The sequence below is a fragment of the Lepus europaeus genome, chromosome 7, assembly GCF_033115175.1.
Source record: "Lepus europaeus isolate LE1 chromosome 7, mLepTim1.pri, whole genome shotgun sequence".
Classification (NCBI taxonomy): Eukaryota; Metazoa; Chordata; class Mammalia; order Lagomorpha; family Leporidae; genus Lepus; species Lepus europaeus.
In genome coordinates, this window is record NC_084833.1 from 7,737,401 (window position 1) to 7,761,619 (window position 24,219).

Here is a 24,219-nt window from a genome sequence, read left to right on the forward strand (position 1 = left end):
ATTGAAAATGAAAAAAAAAACCATCCCAACAAATAAAATCTCAGGACTGGATGGCTTTACTGCTTAATTCTACCAGACATTTGAAGAAGAACTAACTCCAATTCTTCTTCAGCTATTCAAAACAATTGAAAGGAATGGAGTCCTTCCAAACCCCTTCTATGAAATGTGCATCACCTTAATGCCTAAACCTGAAAAAGATACAACAGAGAAAGAGAACTTCAGACTAATTTCTCTGATGAACATAGATATAAAAACCCTCAACAAATACTAGCCAATAGAAACCAACAACACATCAGAAAGATCATCCACTCAAATCAAGTGGAATTTATCCCTGGTATGCAGGGATGGTTCAACATTCACAAGTAACTCAATGTGATACATTACATTAACAAACTGAAGAACAAAAGCCATAGATGCAGAGAATGCTTTTGATAAAATACAATACCCTTTCATGATGAAAACTCTAAGCAAACTGGATATAGAAGGAACATCCCTCAACACAATCAAGGCATTCTAGGATAAACCCACATCCAGCATCCTATTGAATAGGAGAAAGTAGGAAGAATTCCCTCTGAGATCCAGAACCAGAGAAGGATGCTCACTCTCACCTGGAAGTTTTAGCCAGAGCCATTAGGCAAGAAAAAGAAATCAAAGTGGTACAAATTAGAATGGGAGAAGTCAAACTATCCTTATTTGCAGATGACATAATTCTATATATAGAAGATCCAAAGGACTCCATGAAGAGAGTAGGAACTCATAGAAGAGTTTAGTATAGTAGTAGGATATAAAATCAACACACAAAAATTAACAGCCTTTGTATACACAGACAATGCTATGGCTGAGAAAGAACTTCTAAGGTCAATCCCATTTAAATAGGTACAAAAATATCAAATACCTTGCAATAAATTTAACCAAGGATGTCAACGATCTCTATAATGAGAATTGCAAAATTTTAAGAAAGAAATAGAAGGCCAGCGCCGCGGCTCAATAGTCTAATCCTCCACCTGTGCCACTAGCACACTGGGTTTTAGTCCAGGTCGGGGCACCAGATTCTGTCCCGGTTGCCCCTCTTCCAGGCCAGCTCTCTGCTATGGCCCAGGAGTGCAGTGGAGGATGGCCCAAGTCCTTGGGCCCTGCACCGCATGGGAGACCGGAGAAGCACCTGGCTCCTGGCTTCGGATCAGCGCGATGCACCGGCTGCAGCGTGCCGGCCATGGTGGCCATTGGAGGGTGAACCAATGGCAAAAGGAAGACCTTTCTCTCTGTCTGTCTGTCTGTCTCTCTCTCTCTCTCACTGTCCACTCTGCCTGTCAAAAAAAAAAAAAAAAGAGAGAAAGAAATAGAAGACATAAAACAATGGACAAATTTTCTATGTTCATGGATTGGAAGAATCAATGTCATCAAAATGTCCACATTACTGAAAGCAATTTACAGATTCAATGCAATATTAATCAAAATACCAAGGATATTCTTCACAGATCTAGAAAAATTATGCTGAAATTCATATGGAAACACAGGAGACCCCAAATATATAAAGCAATATTATACATCAAAAACAAAGCTGGAGGCATCACAATTCCAGTTTTCAAGGCATACTACAGGGAAGTTATAATCAAAACAGCCTGGCACTGGTACAAAAACAGGTGGATAGACCAGAATAGAAATGCTAGAAATCAACTCATGCGTCTACAACCAACTTATCTTTGACAAAGGAGCTAAAATCAATCCCTGGAGAAAGGACGGTCTCTTCAACAAATGGTGCTTGGGAAATTGGATCTCCACATGGAGAGGTATGAACCAAGACCTGTACCTTACATCTTACACAAAAATCCACTCAAAATGGACTAAAGACCTAAATCTATGACCTGAAACCATCAAATTATTTGAGAACATTGGAGAAACTCTCTAAGACATTGGCATAGGCAAAGAGTTCTTGGAAAAGACCCCAGAGGCACAGGCAGTTAAAGCCAAAATTGACAAATGGGATTACAGCACCTTGAGAAGCTTCTACACTGCAAAAGAAACAATCAGCAAAGTGAAGACAACTGACAGAATGGGAGAAATTATCTGCAACTATGCAACTGATAAAGGATTAATAACCAGAATATATAAGGATATCAAGAAACGCAACAACAACAAAATAAACAATCCAGTTAAGAAATGGGAAAAGGACTTTAACAAACATTTTCAAAAGAGGAAATCCAAGGGGGTGGTGCTGTGGCGCACCATATGGGTACCGGTTCTAGTCCTGGCTGTGCCTCTTCTATTCTAGCTCTCTGTTATAGCTTGGGAAAGCAGTAGAAGATGACCCAAGTCCTTGGGACCCTGCACCTGCGTGGGAGACCAGGAACAAGCTCTTGGCTTTGGATCCGTGCAACTCCGGCCGTTGTGGCCAATTGGGGAGTGAACCATCGGATAGAAGACACCTCTCTCTCTCTCTCTCTCTCTGTGTGTGTGTGTGTTTGTGTGTGTGTGTAAGTCTGACTTTAAAATAAATAAATGAATCTTTAAAAAAAAAGAGGAGATCCAAATGGTGAACAGACACAGGAAAAAATGTTCAGGATCACTAGCTGTCAGGGAAATGGAAATCAAAACCACAAGGAGGTTTCACCTCATCCCTGTTAGAATGGCTTTCATACAGAAATAAACAAACAACAAATTCTGGTGAGCATATGGGTACAAAAGTACCATAATCCACTGTTGGTGGGAATGTAAACTGGTAAAGTCACTGTGGAAGACAGTATGGAGATACCTCAGAAATCTGAATATAGATTTACCATATGACCCAGCCATCCCACTCCTGTGATTTACCCAAGGGAAATGAAATCAACATATGAAAGAGTTATCTGTACTCCCATGTATGGCAGCTCAATTCACAATAGCTAAGACATGGAATCAACCCAAATGCTTGTCAACTGAAAACTGGATAAAGAAATTATGGGATATGTACACCATAGAATACCACAAAATGGTAAAAAATAAAAGAAACCCTTTTGTTTGCAACAAAATGGATGAACCTGGAAAAACATCATCCTTAGTGAAATAAGCCAGCCCCAAAAGGACAAATACCATATGTTTTCCCTGATCTATGATAACTAACATAGCACCTAAAAGATAATCTATAGCAGTGAAGTTGACACTTCGAGATGCAACGACTTTGAACAGCGTTTGTCTTGACTGTTGAGGAACATTTTAAAAATACTATTTGTTGAACTCTTTACTTAGTATAGAGTTAATCATATGTGTATAAAGTTAATTGAAAATAGATCTTAGTAAGAAATAAAAATGGGAATAGGATTGGGAGGAGGAAGAGGGGTAGGAGGGCAGATACGGTGGGAAGAACCAGTATATTTCTAAAGTTGTATTTATGAAATGCATGAAATCTGTATTCCTTAAACAAAAGGTCTGGGAAAAATGTACAACATTATCTGTCAACAAAAAAGTAAATTTTTAAACATAACAAAGGATGACATTCTGTTGGGGAGCTTGAGTAAATTCAGTTGGAGGAGTTCAGGGGGAAAAAGTCAGCGCTTTTCACGTCTTCTGAGTAAAATATCTGTGTCCAATCATTTTATCAGTAGCGTTTTACATTTTTTGGACATCAATGAATATATACTTGAGGCCAAAGCTCCCCTGTATGTAATAATCAGCCCCCATCCTGCTCACCTCCATGGTTAGGATGTCCTCCGCATTCTTCACTCCATTCCTACGGGCAGCTTTTCTAAGTTCCTTTAAGCCCTCCTGGGGTTTGTTGTTGATAATCAGCCACCGAGCAGACTCCAGTACCCATCTGACCAAAGAAGATGATGGAAATGTCATCCACTCTCATCCACTCATTATTCATATAACCTTTATCCTGTGATGTTTTGTGCCTCTGATATAATAGTTATTACTTGTTCAGTTATGCTGAGAAACTAGAAAAACAGGAAGTGACCCCTCCATGAAGAACACTTTCACTGCTGGGAATACAGAGCTGGAGTCTCATTGGCTCCCTTCTCATGCAGATACAAGTTCTCACAAAACTGGACCATGAGGAGCTTCTAATTATACAGGCTTCTGTCAAGTTCCTGTAAGGGCATAGAGATATTTATGCATAATGTCTTCTTTTCCTAAAATAAGACCCTCACATTATTTTTGTACACCAAGTGTGTTGTTTGGACTGGAACCACTCTTGCTGCCTCCACTGTTGATGAAATCTGACACAGAAGCAAGCGATAGCTGCCTCAGTCTTCTCACATATGTAATGGGCACAAGCAGTGCCATGAAATTTGTAGATTTGTTATGAGATAAAATGACACGATGAATGAGCCTGCCCTAGTGTACACTGTCTTGCCTGTGTAATCTCATCTCACTGTAGTAAATACATAACCATCTCTCTGAGGGTTATTTTTTTATTTTTTATTTATTTTTTATTTTTGACAGGCAGAGTGGACAGTGAGAGAGAGACAGAGAGAAAGGTCTTCCTTTTTGCCATTGGTTCACCCTCCAATGGCCGCCACAGCAGGCGCACTGCGGCTGCACCGTACTGATCCGATGGCAGGAGCCAGGTGCTTCTCCTGGGCTCCCATGGGGTGCAGGGCCCAAGGGCTTGGGCCATCCTCCACTGCACTCCCTGGCCACAGCAGAGAGCTGGCCTGGAAGAGGGGCAACCAGGACAGGATCCGGCACCCCGACCAGGACTAGAACCCGGGGTGCCGGCACCGCAAGGCGGAGGATTAGCCTAGTGAGCTGCGGCGCCGGCCTCTGAGGGTTATTTTTAACCAAATAGACTTCATCTATTGAACTAGCCTTCAAAGGAGGTGGAACATCATAGCCCTTCTAAAGTTTGCTAAAGAGAGGAAGGAAAGATAACCCACAGAACAAATAATGCAAGCCATCCAATCTGGCTGCATTAAAAAATAGAAATAATTTATTTTGTGGGGGCAGGGAGAAAGAGAGAGAGGGAGGTGTCCTATCTACTAGCTCACTCTCCAAACCATAACATTCATGGCTGCAGCCAAAGTCAGGGACTTGGAACTCAATCCAGGTTCCCCACTTGGGTGGAAAATATCCAGTTAGTTGAGCCACCACTGCTGCCTCTCAGGGTCTGTATTAGCAGGAACCTAGAATCATGGGATGTGGGCATATTTTTTTTAAAAAAAGATTTATTTCTTTGAAAGGCAGAGTTATGGAGAGAGAGAGAGACACAGAGAGAGGTCTTCTACCCACCAGTTCACCTCCCAAATGAATGTAACAGCCAGTGCTGGGCCAGGCTGAAGCCAGGAGCCAGGAGATTCTTCCATATCTCTCACATAGGTGCAGGAGCCTAAGCACTTGGGCCGTCCTTCACTGTTCTCCCAGTCGCATTAGCAGGGAGCTGGATGGAAGGGGGGCAGCTGGGACTTGAACTGACACCCATATGGGATGCTGGCACTGCAGGTGGTGGCTTAACCTGCTATGCCACAGCTCTGGCCCATAGAATGTGGGCATCTTAACCATCATCATAACTGCTAGGCTAAATGTGCACCCCTGCTATGCTTCTTGAACTGCACATAGAGCACACACTCAGGTGTACACTAAGGACTGAATGGAATTCTTGTGTCCTGGTTCCCAGATCATCACCCCAGGATCCCATAAGACAAAGGGAAAAAGGAAGTTCATACCTTGAAATTATAAATAATAAAAATATTGGCACAGACATCACTAGTTGGAGGGTGCACCAGTTTCGAACAGCAAAAGCCAGACCTCCCAATATTATCTGTCCAATACTAGCAGCAGACACTGCCAGTGTCATTCCCGTGGCTTGGAACTGGGGCACTGTCCATTCTATGACTGAAAGAAAACACAAACTGAATTTTGATTTCAAACAAAGATGGAATATCAACGAAGTCAAAGTCAAGGCTTGAAAAACGTTCAGGATTCAACTTGTTGACTTACTAAGCATGGAATTGTTTGCTAGGATCGCTGCAGTAGACATCCCAGACAAGAAGCGTAGAATGCAGTACACAAAGAAGGTGGGAGCAAAGGCCGCACAGGTGTCAGCGGCGGCGATTTGTAATAAACACCATATGAGTATTAATCTCCTCCCATACCTGAGACAAAGGGCAAGGTTAGATTATGCAATAAGAACAACTGTTACAAAAATTAGCAAAAATAATGCACTTTGAAAACAGCAAAAAACAAGCAATAGTCAAACACAGATATTCTCAAAAACAACTCTCCTCGTTTGTAAATAGAAACCGAGTGGACCTAAGATTCTTCTCCGATTTGTTACCAGTTGAATTGACAGAATTTTTAAAAATATTTGTTTGTTTATTTTAAAGGCAGAATTGCAGAGAGATGGGGACACACACACACACACACACACAGAGAGAGAGAGAGAGAGAGAGAGAGAGAGAGAGAGAGAAAGGAGAAAGAGATCTTCCATCCGTTCTTTCACTCCCCAGATGGCTACAATGACTGGGGCTGGGTGGGCCAGGCTGAAGCCAGGATCCTGGAACTCCATCTGCATTTCCCACATGGGTGGCAGGTCCCAAGTACCTGGGTGATCTTCTATTGCTTTTCTGTGTGCGTATCAGGGAACTGGATTGCAAATGAAGCAGCCAGGACTCGAACCTGTACCTGGGATGCTAGTATGGCAGATGGGGGCCTCACCCAGTATACCATGCCAGCCTCAAGTTGACACCAATTTTAACCGGGTGATAAGGGCTGCAATATCAGAATTTTTAACACATCAAATATATCCCTTGTACAGAAGCAAGCATTTAGCATGTTAGAGTCTACACTGTGTATGCAGTGCAAGATATGATCATTGGCACTTAGAAGTCTGTGACTGGCTGGCGCCATGGCTCAACAAGCTAATCCTCCACCTAGTGGCACTGGCATACCGGGTTCTAGTCCCGGTTGGGGCACCGGATTCTGTCCCAGTTGCCCCTCTTCCAGGCCAGCTCTCTGCTATGGCCCGGGAGTGCAGTGGAGGATGGCCCAAGTGCTTGGGCCCTGCACCCCATGGGAGACCAGGAGAAGCACCTGGCTCCTGGCTTCGGATCAGTGTGGTGTGCTGGCCACAGCGCGCTGGTCACGGCGGCCATTGGAGGGTGAACCAATGGCAAAAGGAAGATCTTTCTCTCTGTCTCTCTCTCTCTCTCACTATCCACTCTGCCTGTCAAAAATAAAAAAAAAAAGAAGTCTATGACTGTATAGCTCATGCCTAAAGTGGTGTAAAAGAAACATGTTGTGGGAGTGTGGGCAAGGGGGAGAGTAGGGTGGGAAGCATCACTATGCTTCTAAATCTATATTTATGAAATAAATGACATTTTTCACCTTATATAAACAAAAACTGTAAAAAATAAAAAGGAACATGTTGGACCAGTACATCAGCATTTCTGGTGGGAGGTATGACTGTCTCCCCTCTCCTGAGTTTGGGTTTGTTGGCCGTGGGCAGTGCACTGCTTCTAGATTGGGATACAAGAAAAATCACAACTCACTGGCATCTGAAGAATGTTCTCAGAAGAAAGAATTAGGTAACATGGAGAATGATAAAATATAGAATGAAAGCAATGTAACACTTAATCCTTAATAAAGGATTAAGATGGTGGAGTAGGGAGGGAGCTTACTGCTCTAGTCTAGGAGCAGGTAGTTTAAAAAAAAGTGAAGAGATAATAATTATCACAATGGTTATTGTTATAAATATTCTATAAATTTGAGTCAATACTCTCTTGCTCCTAGGAATTAAAATTACAAGCTCCGAGATCTTAAATAGGAAGGACAACACAAAAATAAAGTATGTTGGGGCCAGCAGGTTAAGCCTCCACCTATGACACCAGCATCCAATACAGGCGCTGGTTCAAGTCCCAGCTGATCCATGTCCAATCCAGCCCTCTGCTAACACACTTGGGAAAGCAGCAAAAGATGGTTCAAGTACTTGGGCTCTCGCCACCCACACTGAAGAACTGGATGGAGCTCTCAGCTTCCAGCTTCAGCTTGGCCTAGCCCCAGTTGTTGTGACCATTTGGAGAGTAAACCAGCATACAGAAGAGTGATCTTCATTTCTCTGCCTCTCCCTCTCTCTGTGTAACTCTGCCTCTAAAATATATTTAAAAATCTTTTTAAAAAATAAGATATGTTAAAGATAAAGATGTTGATGTACTAATATGAAATAATCTTCAATATGTATTATTACTTACAAAGAAAAGGAAGGTACTAATGATATATTTACATTTAATAAATCATTATAGCAGTTGCCTCTGGGTAGAAGGACTGAGATTTGGGAGGGAGATTGTGTTTTTATGTATATTTTTATATCTTTTGAAATTTTCATGAACTTTATTATTTCTCCAAATAAAATAGATTAAAAAAAAAAAAGTGAAGAGAGTGCAGCCTCAAGGAAGAGTTAGGGAGAAAATGGCAGAGGAAACTCTACACAAATTGGAGGGATACAGTGGACATACATGGAGGGTGTGGACGCCCACAGCTCAGGACCCCAGCAGCTGAGAGCCTCCACACCAGTGTTGGAGAGTGAGGTGAGACCAGACTGCACAGCCCAAGCCACTGGTGATAAAGCTGAGGAAGCGCCTAGAGGGAATCTGGTTTGGAGCCCTGTGGGGGATAGTGTACCTGCCAAACTAGAGGAGAAAAAAAAGGAGGGGCATGTTTTCTCTCTCCCCATCACCCTGCAACAGCATCCTATAACAAGCTGACAGGGAGCAGGTGCCGTAACAACTGCGCCAGCTCATGTCTGTACCCAGCAACCCGCTGAGTGTGGACTCCTGAGTCTGGCTGGGTGAACTGACAGGGAGCTGGGTGCTATGACTGTGGGAGGCTTGTGTTCTGGGACTGTGAAAAACACTGAGGCTGTGTGGGCGGGCTCAGAGTGTGGCTGGGACTTTGGGAAGTCACTGTGGAAGGCTCCAGATGCTCAGGGTTCCCTGGTTACCTGGTGAGGGACATTGTTGGGGAATCTGAGCTAACACTGAGGACTGAACGGATCCTTTGTGCTGTCCTTGGGGCAGAACGGACAAATATTATACTCACAGAAGATAGTACTAAGGCACTGGTCTCCTTTGAGGAGAGGAGCTTAGCTGAGCAGAATAAACCTCCCCTATGATTAAAAAAATGGAGGAGTTTTACCACTCCAAACCTGGGTGTGTCACCTTAGATACGCCCTTCACCCTGGAGAACTGAACAGAGCTCTCCACCCACACCCATGCCTATAGACATTCACTGAAAGCAGACAGTCCACTAATCTACAGATGTGTAGTACAAAGATAAAAGCTGCCACAGTGAAAGAACAAAGAAAAAAAAGAGTATCTCCACAAATGCTGAATAGAAACACACCAATTCAAGAAATGAGAATAAGGAAGACAACATGACTATTGGAACTCATAGAAGAGTTTGGTAAAATAGTAGGATATAAAATCAACACATAAAAACCAACAGCCTTTGTATACACTTGATGTCAAGGCTGAGAATGAACTTGTAAGATCAATCCTATTCACAGTAGCTACAAAAAGAATCAAATATCTAGGAATAAATTTAAGCAAGGATGCCAAAGATCTCTATGATGAGAATTACAAAGCATTAAAGAAAGAAACAGAAGAAGAAACAAACAAACAAAAAAAAAAAAAAAAAAGGAAAAATCTTCCATGTTCATGGATTGGAAGAATCAATATCATCAAAAAGTCCATTCTTATAAAAGCAATTTACAGATTCAAAGCAATCAAATGCCAAAGACATTCTTCTCAGATCTAGAAAAAATGATGCTGAAATTCATATGGAAACATAGGAATCCTCGAATAGCTTAAGCAGTCTTACACAACAAAAAGCTGGAGGCATCACAATACCAGATTTCAAGACATACTACAGGCAGTTACAATCAAAACAGCCTGGCACTGGTACAAAAACAGATGGACAGACCAATGGAACAGAATAGAAATGCCAGAAATCAATCCAAGCATCTACATTCAATTTATATTTGACCGAGGAGCTATCCCTGGAGCAATCCCTGGAGCAAGGACAGCCTCTTCAACACATGGTGCTGGGAAAACTGGATTTCTACATGCAGAAGTATGAAGCAGGAACTCTACCTTACACCTTACACAAAAATCCACTCAACATGGATTAAAGACCTGAATCTATGACCCAACACCATCAAATTATTTGAGAACTTTGGGGAAACCTTGCAAGACATTGGTACAAGAAAAGAGTTATTGGAAAAGATCCCAGAGGCACAGGCAATCAAAGCCAAATTTAACAAATGGATTACATCAAATTGATAAGCTTCTGCTCTGCAAGAGAAACATTCATGAAAGTGAAGAGGCAACTACACAGTGGGAGAAATTATTTGCAAACCTTGCAACTGATAAAGGATTAATAACCAGAATATATAAGGATATCAAGAAACTCAACAACAACAAAACAAACAACCCAGTTAAGAAATGGGCAAAGGACTTAAACAGACATTTTTCAAAAGAGGACATCCAAATGGCCAACAGAAACATGAAAAAATGTTCAGGATCACTAGCCATCAGGAAAATGCAAATTAAAACCACAAGGAGGTTTCACCTCACCCCTGTTAGAATGGCTTTCATAGAGAAATCTACAAATGCTGGTGAGAATGTGGGAAAATAGGTACCCTAATCCACTGCTGGTGGGAATGCAAACTGGTAAAGCCACTATGGAAGACAGTGTGGAGATATCTCAGAAATCTGAATATAGACCTATCATATCACCCAGTCATCACACTCCTGGGAATTTACCCAAGGGAAATGAAATCAGTAAATAAAAGTTACCTTTACCCCCATGTTTATTGCAGTTCAATTCATAATAGCTAAGACATGGATCAACCCAAATGCCCATCAACTGAGGACTGGATAAAGAAATTATGAGATATGTACGCATGGCATACTACAAATGGTAAAAAAGAATCCGGCCATTTGCAACAAAATGGATGAAACTGGACAACATCTTACTTAGTGAAATAAGCCAATCCCTGGAGGACACCAGGATACCATATGTTCTCCATGATCTGTGATAATACTAATTGAGCACCTAAAATATAATCTATAGAAGTTAAATTGACACTTCGAGAAGGAAAGACTTGAACAGCCCTTGTCTTGACTGTCCAGGAACAGTTTTTTTTCTTCATACTATTTGTTGAATTCTTTACTTAACATAGAGTTAATCATATGTGTATAAAGTAATTGAAAAGAGAGCTCCATAAAAAATAAAATAAGAGTATGAATAACAGAGTAGAAGGAAGTTTGTAACTGTAAAGCTGTATAGTTCTGCATAGATAGCATGGACTTACTTCTAAGGGTACAGTTTAAAAACTTGCCATGGGACCCCAGGTCTCATTAAGCTGGGTGGTAAAAATGCCATCTTATGTGTTAAAGTGATCATATTAAGTGTTAAAGTGAACATATAGATATGATTAAGTGTTAAAGTGATCATATAAATAGGATCTAATAATAATAGAATTATAAAGTTGAGAATGTTGCAACATGGGAAGTTGTCCACACAGCAGATTCATAGAATGACAATTGCTTTAAGTAGCACTCTGATTTCAGAATCAGCCCTTAAGTCATCCTGGTCTGGCTGAGAAGCCCATGAGAGCTTTTCAGGCATGGCAAGCCAAGACACTGTGGCAAAAAATGTTCTACATGAAGGCTGTCTGTGAGTGAGACTCCAGAGGAAAGAAGTGGCTGTCAAAGAAGAAGGATGTATTTTTCTCTGAAGAGAGAAGAGAACTTCTACTTTGCTTATGGCCTTTTCTAAATACTGATGGAGTTTGTGGATTCAAAAGGCTTCCATAGCCCAGGAAGCTCATGTCAAGAGCCTCAGGTGGTCACTGATGTCATACAAAAGAGTGTTAATTGTTAAATTAACAAGAAGTCACTGAGCCCTAACTTTCCATGCCGGATCTCTGTCCTCAGTGAATTGTATTATGAGATTTAACTGTAAAACTTGTTCTCAAACAAACAAAAATGAAGGAAAGCACTTTAAAAAGAGGGAATAAGAATTCTTATTTCCCCATCTGCACATTAATGTTTATTGCAGCTCAATTCACAATAGCTAAGACCTGGAACCAACCCAAATGCCCATCAACCATAGACTGGATAAAGAAGTTATGGGACATGTACTCTATAGAATACTATACAGCAGTCAAAAACAATGAAATCCAGTCATTTGCAACAAGATGGAGAAATCTGGAAAACATCATGCTGAGTGAATTAAGCCAGTCCCAAGGAGACAAATATCATTTGTTTTCCCTGATCGGTGACAACTAACTGAGCACCAAAGGGGAAACCTGTGGAAGTGAAATGGACACTATGAGAAACAGTGACTTGATCAGATCTTGTGCTGACTGTTGATGTACAATATAATACTTTATCCATTTTAGTATTTTTTTTTGTTCTAGTACCAGTGGTTGAACTCTGTAATTAACACACAATTATTCTTAGGTGTTTAAATCTTAACTGAAAAGTGATTCCGGTTAAATATAAGAATGAGAAAAAGAGATGGAGGAGTTGTACAATTTGGGGCATGCTCAATCGGACTTGCCCCAAATGATGGAGTTAGAAACGTGCCAGGGGATTCCAATACAATCCCATCAAGGTGGCATGTACCAATGCCATCTCATTAGTCCAGGTGATCAATTTCAGTTCACAATTGATCACACTGATAGATCTAAGAGTCAAAGGGATCACACAAACAAGACAAGTGTCTGCTAATACTAACTGATAAAAACAAAAAGGGAGAGAAGGATTCAACATGGGAAGGGGGAGAAACAGCAGACTCATAGAATGGCAGATGTCCTAAATAGCACTCTGGCCTCAGAATCAGCCCTTAAGGCATTCGGATCTGGCTGAAGAGCCTATGAGAGTATTTTAGGCATGGAAAGCCAAGACACTCTGGGAAAAAAAAAGAAGAAGACAGAAATGAAGGATCTCAGCGAGTGTGATCCCAGTGGAAAGAACTGGGCCATCAAGTTAGGAGGTACCTTTCTCTGAAGGGAGGAGAGAACTTCCACCTTGACCATGACCCTGTCAGAATAAGATCAAAGTCGGCAAACCTTAAAGGCTTCCATAGCCTCGGCAACTCATGACTAGAGCCTAGGGAGATTACTGACGTCATAAACAAGAGTGTTAAATTGTTAAATCAACATCAAGAGTCACATCAGCCGGCACACCGTGCTGATCCGAAGGCAGGAGCCAGGTGCTTCTCCTGGTCTCCCATGGGGTGCAGGGCCCAAGCACTTGGGCCATACTCCACTGCACTCCTGGGCCATAGCAGAGAGCTGGCCTGGAAGAGGGGCAACAGGGACAGAATCCGGCGCCCCGACCGGGACTAGAACCCAGTGTGCTGGCACCGCAGGCAGAGGATAAGCCTATTGAGCTGTGGCACCGGCCTGTATAGCATTAGTATTAATAGAATATATACTGTATTCCTAAGTTTGTGTTTCTGTTAGAATGGGAAAGAATCTATAGGAAGAAGCACTATAATTGTTTAAATAATATAGTAGCAATTATTTATACACCTGGTTATCAAAACAAAGATCATATATATATATATGTAATATATCTTGTATATTTATATATAAAGTTGTTAAATATAGTGATGTTTGGGTGGAAAATTTTTAGTGTTTTCTGGTTGCACATTCCCAGAAGAAGGATCTGGAACATTCTCATGCATCCTCTCTGTGAAGCACATGTAGCAAACAGAACTATGAACCAACAGTAAACACAAAATGTGCATGTATTTCAAGAACATAGTGGTCACTGTGTAAAAGAAAAAGGATGAAATAATACATTAATATAAGTTAAAGTATATGTCAACAAACAATGTCACATTTTGTAAAACACATGTGAATTTAAAGAAGCATAGGTAACATCTTAAAGTGATCCCTTACTGAAAGGAAGAAAATGGTTTGGTTTTATGTTTTGTGATGAAAATTCAGTCAGTAATATATTGAGCATTCTTTGTATCTGAAAGAACACTCTTCTGTGGTTTCATTAAAGACTCTCCATTTTTGATTTTCAACATATTGAGTATAATGTTTCTTAGTGTACGTCCACACTTTTTAAAAAGATTTTATTTATTTGAGAGGTAGAGTTACAGATAGAGAGAGGGAGGGAGGGGAGAGAGAGAAAGAGAGAGAGAGAGAGGTCGGTCTACCATCTACTGGTTCACTTCCCAAACGGCTGCAATGGCTGGAGCTGGGCCCATCAGAAGCCAGGAGCCAGGAGCTTCTTCTGGGTTTCTCACATGGCAGCAGGGGCCCAAGCACTTGGCCATCTTCCACTGCCTTTTCAGGCCATAAGCAGAGAACTGGATCAGAAGTGGAGTAGCCAGAGCTTGAACCTATGCCCATACGGGATGCTGGCACCAGAGGCAGAGGTTTAGCCTACTAAGGCATAGTGCTGACCCCTAATTTTTTTTTAAAGATTTATTTATTTATTTGAAAGTCAGAGTTACATGGAGAGAAGGAGAGGCAGAGAGAGAGAGAGAGAGAGAGAGAGAGAGAGAGAGGTCTTCCATCTGCTGGTTCACTTCCCAGTTCGCTGCAACAGCCAGAGCTGTGCTGATATGAATCCAAGAGCCAGGAGCTTCCTCTGGGCCTCCCACGAGGGTGCAGGGGTCCAAGGATTTGGACCATCTTCCACTGTTTCCCAGGCCATAGCAGAGAGCTGGATCAGAGGTGTAGCAGCCAGGACTTGAACCGACACCCATATGGGATGCTGGCACTGGAGGCGGAGGCTTTACCCACTACATCACAGCACCGACCCCCTAATTTGTTTTGATAATTTGTAATTTTTGCCATTGTAAACAATTATGCATTTGAATGTTACTGCGTGGACACTCTGGAATTCTTTTCTCCATCAAAATCTATAGGGATTTCTGTTTTTTTTTTTTAAATTTTTGAATGTTTATCAAACTATTCTATTTTTCATCCTGTGGGGTCGTCGAAGTCATTTTTCCTTTAGAAAATTCTCAGGTACAGTTTTGACACATATTTCCTTGAGTGCTAGGAGCTCCCTATTTTTTTTTTTTTTTTTTGCAGATCAGTTTTTTTTAACTATGGCGCTCCTTAAATATTAAATTCATGTTACTCTGAGGCTAGGGGTCAGCTTCACGTGTAAACTTAGGATCTTGGGTTTTTTGACCATGTGCTTGCCCAGTCATCTATATTAATCTACATATTCAGCTCCTTTTGAATATCCTAATTTCCTAAAAAGTCTCACGTAAGCTTCTCCTCTGGGTCTCGGAAGATATATACTGTGTATCTCCACCCCAAATTTCTTCTCTTAGGTGTCTATGGGTCTGTATTCACCTTGGAGCGTTTGGGAACAGTGTGTACAATGGATCCAACTCAGTTTAAGCATAAATGAATGCCTAAGGTTATTCCTTCATACATCTCACAGGCAGGCAGCATGGATGTATGCGATGATCACAAATATGATCTCTGCTCTCCCCAGTGTGAGGAAGGAAACTGGAAATTGAGCTGCCACTGTAAGACCAGGATTGCTAATGTGCAAAGATGGGGGTGTGGCAGGAAGGAGTAAAAATGCCACACAATGTCTTTTCCTTTTTACAAAAGTCAATTTGAGGATGTCTCTTTCCTCAAATGGGCATTCACTTGTTTGAGGTAGTGCCTTGACTGCTTTCCAGAACCAACAGCATTAGTTTAAGCAGTTTTACTTACTGTTTTGTAATAGTTCTATAGAGGAATCTACTTGGAGATTCTTAGTTTTTCATTTTGTTACTTTCAAAAGTATGTTTTTAACTTTGAAAAGTTAATGATATACATTGTAATCTCTGAGGAAACCACTATAATTATAAACAATTAAGACCAGGTCAACAGGGAAATGAAGCTATAATGGTCAAATGTTCAAATTATTCTCCAATGGAGAAAAAGCAGAACAGAAAAAAAAATACCGAGGATGGCAAATAAAGCATAAAATGATATCAATAATTACATCACATGTGAATGTGCTAAAATATCCAACTGAAAGGAAGGGATTAGGGACAGTCATTTGGTCTAGTGGCTAAGTTGTCAATTGGGATGACTGCATCCTATACCTGAGTTCCTGGGTTTGAGCACTGGCTCTGCTCCTAATTCCAGCTTCTTGTCAACATGCATACTCTGGGACGCAGCAGGTGATGGCTCAAGCTAATCCCATGGGAGACATGGATTGGTTTCCCAGCTCCTGGCTTTTCCCTGGCCTACCCTCAGCCATTGGGGGCATTTGAAGGGTAAACCAGTGCATGGCAGCTCTTTGTCTGCCTCTGTCTCTCTTCCTGTCTCTTTGACTCTTAAGCAAAATAAAAAATAAAAAACTAAAAAAGAATATGATAGGGAATATCAGAGTGAATTAAAAATAAAGATCCAAATTTGAGCATAATTCATTGGTTAATGGAAAGTAAATGAAAGGATGCATATGTATCATGCAAGCCATAAGAATATGAGTAGAAAGGCTGTGTTACTATCAGATAAAATGGAGTTAGCCATAAGCAAATTAGTTGAGATAAGGAGGGACACATCATAATGTTAAAATGTCAAAGCTGTATGTATATAAACACATTTACAAATAAATAACATACATGTATAGAAACATCACTTAGTACTGTATCAATAAGCACAATTTTTATCAGTTAAAAATAAAAATTTAAAAAGTTATTAAAAGGTGGGGTCAGCACTGAAGTGCAGTGAGCTAAGCTGCTGCCTGCCATGCTGGCATCCAATATGAGCACTGGTTTGAGCTGCTCCACTTCCTTCCCAGCTCCCTGCTACTGTGCATGGGTAAGCAACAGAAGATGGCACAGGTAGTTAGGCCCCTGCTACCCACGTTGGAGATCCGGATGGAGCTGTGTCATTTGCAAACAGGGATAACTTGACTTTCCATTTGTGTGTCTTTGATTTCTTTCTCTTGCCTAATGGCTCTGGCTAAAACTTGTAGAACCATACTGAATGAGGATGATGAGGGTGAACATCCTTGTCTGGTTCCAGATCTTAGGGTAAATGCTTTAGGTCTTTCCCCATTTAATATGATGTTGGCCATGGGTTCATCACATATATCCTCTATTATGTTGAGGTGTGTTCCTTTTACACCTTATTTGTACACAATTTTCTTTTTTAAAAACCATGAATGGATGTTGTATTTTATCACATGCTTTCTCTGCACCAGTTGAGATGATAATATGATTTTATCCTTCATTGTGTTGATGTGATTTATCATATTTGTTGGTTTGCATATGTTGACCCATCCCTGTAATTCTTGGGATGAATTCCACTTGGTCAGACTGAGTGAATTATTTTTTATTTATTTATTTTTTTGGTGTGCTGTTTGGTTTGATTTGTTACTATTTTGTTGAAGATTTTTGCAACCAAATCTAAAATCTGAAACTATGAAACTATGAGAGGAAAACATAGGAGCAACTCTCCAAGACATTGGATTAGGGACATATTTTTTTGGATAAGACTCCAAAAGCAAAGACAATAAAAACAAAAGTTAACAAATGGGATTATATTGAACTAAGAAACTTCTCTGCAGCAAAGGAAACAACAGGTTGAAGAGACAATGGACAGAATGAGAGAAACTATTTGTAAACTGTGCACCCAGAATACATAAGGAGCTCAAGAAATTCGACAGCAAAACAAACAATCCAATGCACAAATGGGAAAAGGGTCTGAATGGACATTTTTCAAAAGAAGAAAACAAATGGCCAATAAACACATGAAAAAAATGCTCAGTATGATCAGCTATCAGGGCATGCAAATAAAAACCACAGTGAAGTCTCAGTTCAGTCCAGTTAAAATAGCCATTATCAAAAAAAAAAAAAACTAAAAAACAGAAAATAACAAATGCTGACAAGCATGTGGAGAAAAGGGAGCTCTAATACTCTGTTCGTGGGAATGCAAATAAATACAGCTACTATGGAAAACAGTTTGGAGATTCCTCAAAAAGCTGAAAATAGATCTCCCAGAGGATTCAGCTGTTCCACTTCTGAGAATATACCCAAAGGAAATGAAGTAAACACATGAAAGAGAAGCCTGCATTCCCATTTTTATTAAAGCGAATTCGAAATAGCAGAGATACACAGTCAACCTGGATGTTCATCAGTGGATGAATGGATAAAGGAATATGGTATATATACACAATGGAATATTATTCAGCATTAAAAAATAATGAAACCCTGACATTTGCATTAAATGGGTGAAACCATATACTATTATGCTCAATGAAATAAATCAGACAAAGAAAGACAAATACTACATGTTTTCTTTCATTTGTGGATATTCATTTATATATGTATAAATATATAAATAACTACATATAAACTTGTGTGGATACTATATTATTTGATATATAGACATTTATAAATATTGTGTTCATGCAGTTACACTCTTTTTTTTTTGCTTTTTAAAAACTTTTATTTAATGAATATAAATTCCCAAAGTACAGCTTATATTTATATAATAATATAGCCTTCTTCTTTCCCTTTATGATCTTTGTCATGAATCTTATTTATATTATATTAATATATTCGCTGCTACTTTCAAGAAAAATAGTATGTATGTATATATATGTATGTATATGTTGCATATGTAGCAAAAAACTTTGCATATGAAAAAATGTTAATTCGGTGTGGTCTCACTGAACTCTTCTTTATATTTTTGATATCTCATTATAGTTTTGACTTACATTTCCTTGATAATTAGCATTGATGAACATTTTTTTATTTACCTGTTGGGCATTTGTATGTTTTTCTTTGAGCAATGTCTGTTTAGATTTATTGTCCATTTTTAAAATTGGATTTTTTTGCTATGGAGTTATTTGAGTTCTTTATATATTCTGGATACTAGCCCTTTGTCATATGAATAGCTTGTAGATATTTTCTTCCATGGTTTAGATTGTTTCTTTAGTTTTTTCCTTTGCTGTGCAAAGCTCTTTAGTTGGATGAAATCTCATTTGATTTTTTAAAAAAAATCATTTCCTGTGCTTTTGAGGTCTGATTAAGGAAAATCCTCGTCCATTTAATGAATGTCCCGAAGTGTTGTCCTTGGGTTTTCTTCCAATGGCCTCACAATTTCAGGTCTCGCGTGTAGGTCTTTAATGCATTTAGAACTAACTTTTATAAATGGTGAGTGATAGGCGGAAATATTTTTAAAAAGTTATCAAGTAAAGCAATACAGAATTAAAGGAGGAATAGAAAATTCCACTGGACAGACTGGGTGATTTTAACATTACTCTTTGTAGTCAATGCAGCAAGTAGGTAATACACCACAACAAACTTAGAATATATGAATGAGAACGCTACTTCCATGAAGAGCAGAACCATGTGATCATGGTCTGAATGTCTTCCTCAGATTCATATGTCGGACAGAAGGAAGAGGTGGGACCTTCAGAAAGTGACAGTAATTAGTGACATTATAAAGGAGGTGTGAGGAAGCAGCGTTTACCCCTCCACCAGGAGAGGGCGCAGTGCCATCCGTAGAGCAGAGAAGGAGCCCTCCCGAGACACCAGAACTTCTGGGACCTTGATGTTGGACTTCCCGACCTCCAGAAATGTGAGAAATAAAATTATTTTATTTATAAATTGCCCAGCCTAAGATATTTCATTAGAGCAGAAAATCTGACTAAAACACATGATTTTCCAAAGCACCCTATATATCAAATTTAAGTTTTTCATGAGGAAAACATTCAGAAAACTGAAAGTATAAGAAACCTTATTGAGGACATCTACCAGAATGTTATAACTGACATCATACTCAGTAGTGAAAAGCTCAATAAATTAATCTAAGATCAGCGAAAGCAAAAGTCAAGATTATCGCCATACACTTTCCAACATACCACCAATGATATCTCGGAATGCACCCAGCAGGTTTTGCAGCAATGTCTACCCATCATACCTGTGCAACTAAGACACGATGCCCATTCTCAAACATTCAGTGTACTCTGTCCAGGAGAGACTGAATGAGGTACCCCTGTCCACAACTGGCCATCCTGTTTTCCATATTGGTATCTTCAAAAAGCTGAATTCCAAGTGGTACAACATCTTCTTTCTGTTCCCATAATTAACTCTTTCTCATCTTTCCAAACTAAGCGCCGTGGTACCGTCTGTCTAAGCCTTCTAAGATATCCCCAGTATTTCAGAGACGTCATTTTGTGTCCCGCACTGTACACAGTGTTCAGACTTCAGAAAGCAGCCCTCACCACGCTGAGTGCAGTTTTCCATTTGTGTTTGGAGCTTCCTGGGGAGCAAATTTGCTGCAGCACAGGGCCATCTGTGGTTTGCATTTTATAGTGGATGATTGACCCACAAGCTTAATAAAACACACAACAGCAAATGGACTGCTAAACTAGCACCACTCACCTGTCTGTCAAATGGCCAAATACGATGCTTCCCACTACCATTCCGGCCATGAATAGGAATTTAGACACTGAATTCAGTGACTGAGAGTCACAAACCAGGTCCCACTGTAAGAGGAGGAAGCCAGGAGAGCAGAGCTTAGAAACTCGCAGTGCGACCAGATCAGAGCCCCGTCAGCCGAGCTGCCAGTTCAGTCTGTCTGCCCTCTATCTTCCACCCCAGCTTCCCTTTTCAGCTCTTGGTGACTGTTCTTGTTCTGGTCTTAGCTTAAACCCAACTTCCTCCTGCAAGCCTCTGCTAAACACATGGGTTTTAATAACTCCCGTTTTACTGATTTTCAACCTTGACCATGCAGTGAGGTCATTAGGGATTTTTAAAAACATACAGATGCCTGAATTTCACGCCAGGACTTTCTCACCTGACTGTTGTGGGGATGCAGGCTGGGCATAGGGGGTTTTTATTTTTAAGTGTCTCTCCTACGTAATTTGCAACCAGAAGTTGAGCATTGCTATCTTGCATATTTAAGCAATTATATAAAGTAATTACATAAACTTTTGTCTCCCCGCCCCCACCAAAAAAACCCCACTACTATGACGACACGGTTCATGCCATTTTTGGATACATCAGTCTCTCACCTGTGTAGTCTCCTGAGGTCAGGAGAGCAGCGATTCAGAGTTGCTAACGGGATGAACAACTGGCACCTGCACAGCACGCTCATGATGTGTTATTTCCAACCACCCCGGTCTCACCCCCACGACAGAAAACAGGTCCTCCTACCTGCATCACGGTGGTGGAGACGAAGGAGTTGTGGTCGTACACCCAGCCGTCCACACAGGGCTCTGTGTCCGGCTCATTCGTGCTCGGGGAGGTCCCGTTCAGATGAAGGAGCTGCCACTGGGGATGGGTGAAGCGACGGCACTTCTCTGGCCTCAGGTTTGCGTCCAGCGGGATGGAGACTCTCAGGAGGGCGTCTTGGCTGAGGATGTCAGAGTCATTGCCAGAGGCCGTGTGGTTGTCCAGGAGGGGGACCCAGCAGCGATGCCCAGGGACGGCGGCAGTGAAGTTCTCCAATAGGATGTGAGGATACACCGCGACATTGCAGATCATGAGGAAAATCATCTGCAGGATCTGGAATCTTCCCCAGCTGCCCACTTGATCCAAGAGATCCTGAAACGCCATTGGGGCTGAGTGACCATTCGCAATCCAGCAGACGTAGCTGGGTAAGTTCAGAGGGACAGAGAAAATGAGTCACACGGCGGGGTGTTGACCTTGACACCTTCCCCTCTGCAGCAGGGCCACCAACTGTGGTATCTTTGTCATTTCAGGTCAGGTAGGCAGCTCTTTTCTTTAAAGCCACGGAGAGAAATATTTTTTTTTTCTGAGATACTGCCTGCAATTAAATCTGTTAAAAATCTACTTTGTTAACATCCTGTCCTCAGCAATGCCCCAAGGTCACTGGACATTGATCTGTGCATTCTTTGTAAATAAACTGGAATACACCCGCTGCGCAGCGTGCAGGCCCTTCCAGAAGCCGTGATCTGTGAGATGTGGCTTAAAAAAATTTTTTTTTTCCTTGTAGGAAGTGATTTATTTGTTTAGTCCTGACTTTGAAAAGGAGAATTAATAAAAACAGTCCCGAGTTGCATCAGTGCAAATGGAGCATGATGCAATCCTTCCATCTGCTAATTGACTTTTCCCTGAGGTCAACTCAAACTAACTCACCCTGAAAAAGAGTGGCTCAGAGAGAGGGGCTGGGTGCAGAGTGATGAGGTGTTGCTATCCTGGACTCTGGTCTACTGGTTCATTCAAACAGCATTTGTGAGACCTTTTCTTGGCTAATTCTAGAGCCACAGCTGTACAAGGGAAAGGTACATTATTAACCACACTCTGGTATTTGGAGAAATATCTATGGCAGGTGCACAGTGTGTTATGAAGGAATTGGAGAGGAAATCTGGGAGAATAGGTCACCCTGATTAGCACTAAAACTTCCGTCAGGATTTCATTTTGTCAGCATTTTTGAGATATAACTCACGTATCACCTAAGTTACCCCCTGAAAATGTACTAATTGGTTAATTTTGGTCATTCACAGGGTTGTGCAACCAGCATCATGATCTCCCCACGGAGTATTTTCGTCACTGCAAAAGAATTCCATATCTATCAGCAGTGATTTTCCACTTCCTACCCCACACCTAGTCCTTGGAAACCTCACGACCACTTTCTGTCTCTGTGGATTTGCCTGCTTTGGGTATTTTATGAAAGCAAATTGTTAAATTTTGGACTGTGGAGTTTTGCATTTAGGTGTATGGCTCATTTTGGTTTATGGTGTAATATACAGATCTAAACTTGTTCTTTGAAAAGACTTTTCTTTCTACCAATGAGTTTCCTTGGCCTTTTGTCAAAGATAAACTGTTGCTCTTTTTTTTCTTTTAAAGATTTATTTATTTGAGAAGCAGAGTTACAGACAGAGAGAGGGAGACACACACACACACAGAGAGAGAGAAAGAGAGAGAGAAAGAGAGAGAGATCTTCCATATGTTGGTTCACTCCCCAAATGGCTTCAACAGCCAGAAGCTGGGCTGATTTGAAGCCAGGAGCTTCTTCTGGGTCTACCACATGAGTGCAGGAGTCCATGCACTTGGGCCGCCTTCCGTTGCTTTCCCAGGCCATAGCAGAGAGCTGGATTGGAAGAGGAGCAGCTGGGACATGAATGTATGTTGCTGGCGCCACAGGCAGAGGTATAACCTACTATACTACAGCGCCGGCCCCAAGATAAACTTACTCTAAATTCAGCCTGTGCCGTGGCTCAATAGGCTAATCCTCCACCTTGTGGCGCTGGCACACTGGGTTCTAGTCCCAGTTGGGGCACCGGATTCTGTCCCGGTTGCCCCTCTTCCAGGCCAGCTCTCTGCTGTGGCCAGGGAGTGCAGTGGATGATGGCCCAAGTGCTTGGGCCCTGCACCCGCATGGGAGACCAGGAAGAAGCACCTGGCTCCTGCCTTCGGATCAGTGTGGTGTGCCTGCTGCAGTACACCGGCCGTGGTGGCCATTGGAGGGTGAACCAATGGCAAAGGAAGATCTTTCTCTCTGTCTCTCTCTCTCACTGTCCACTCTGCCTGTAAAAAAAAAAATTAATCTAAATTCTATTATGCTGTTATGTAACACCACATGTGTAAATGTTAATTCTTGAAACTTAATTCTGTGTCTTTCCTTATGTCCATCCTTATAACAGAACCACAGTCTTGATTACTGTAACTTTGCTGGAAACTTAAGATTGGTTAGTATGAGTCCACTCTGTATTATATTATTTTTCAAGCTTGTTTGCTCTGTGTTTTATCTTTGAATTTCTATATTAATTCTGAATGTAGCTTGTAAATTTCTGTAGAAATATCCACAAGGACTTTGAGAGAGATTGTATTGAACCTTAAGAAAATAATGAATGTTGCTATCTTAACAATATTAAACCTTCTGAAAGAAGATCATGAGATAGCTCTTCAACTAATTAGAGATTCTATGATTTTTTCAACAGTGCTTTGTGGCTTTTTTTTTTAAAAATAAAGATTTATTTATTTATTTGAGAGGCAAAGTTACAGAGAGAGAGAGAGAGATCTTCCATCTGCTGGTTCACTCCCTAAATGGCCACAACAGCTAGAGCTGAGTGGGTCTGAAGTCAGGAGCCAGGAACTTCTGGATCTCCCACGTGGGTGCAAGGGCCCAAGCACTTGGGCCATCCTCCACTGCTTTACCAGGCCATTAGCAAGGATCTGGATTAGAAGTGGAGCAGCCAAGGCTTGAACTGGCATCCATATGGGATGTCAGCACTGCAGACAGCATTTTCTCTAACTGTGCCAAAGTGCTGGCCCCATGGT

General features: G+C 41.1%; 1 protein-coding gene across 2 annotated transcripts in view; it reads right to left on the minus strand.

Annotated features, from left to right (window-relative positions):
• LOC133762925 (organic anion transporter 7-like) overlaps positions 1-22,050 on the minus strand; it is a 33,089-nt gene extending 11,039 nt beyond the window's left edge. The window contains exons 1-5 of one of the 2 annotated variants that reach the window (XM_062195958.1): positions 21,130-22,050; positions 20,356-20,459; positions 5,917-6,071; positions 5,643-5,811; positions 3,667-3,790 (exon numbers count right to left, since the gene is read on the minus strand). In XM_062195958.1, the coding sequence (XP_062051942.1) occupies positions 3,667-3,790; positions 5,643-5,811; positions 5,917-6,071; positions 20,356-20,459; positions 21,130-21,531 (954 nt within the window). In that variant the 5' untranslated portion in view covers positions 21,532-22,050. The remainder of the gene's footprint in view (positions 1-3,666; positions 3,791-5,642; positions 5,812-5,916; positions 6,072-20,355; positions 20,460-21,129) is intronic. The other variant, XM_062195957.1, reaches the window with a different exon arrangement.
• Between the last annotated feature and the right edge of the window lie 2,169 nt (positions 22,051-24,219).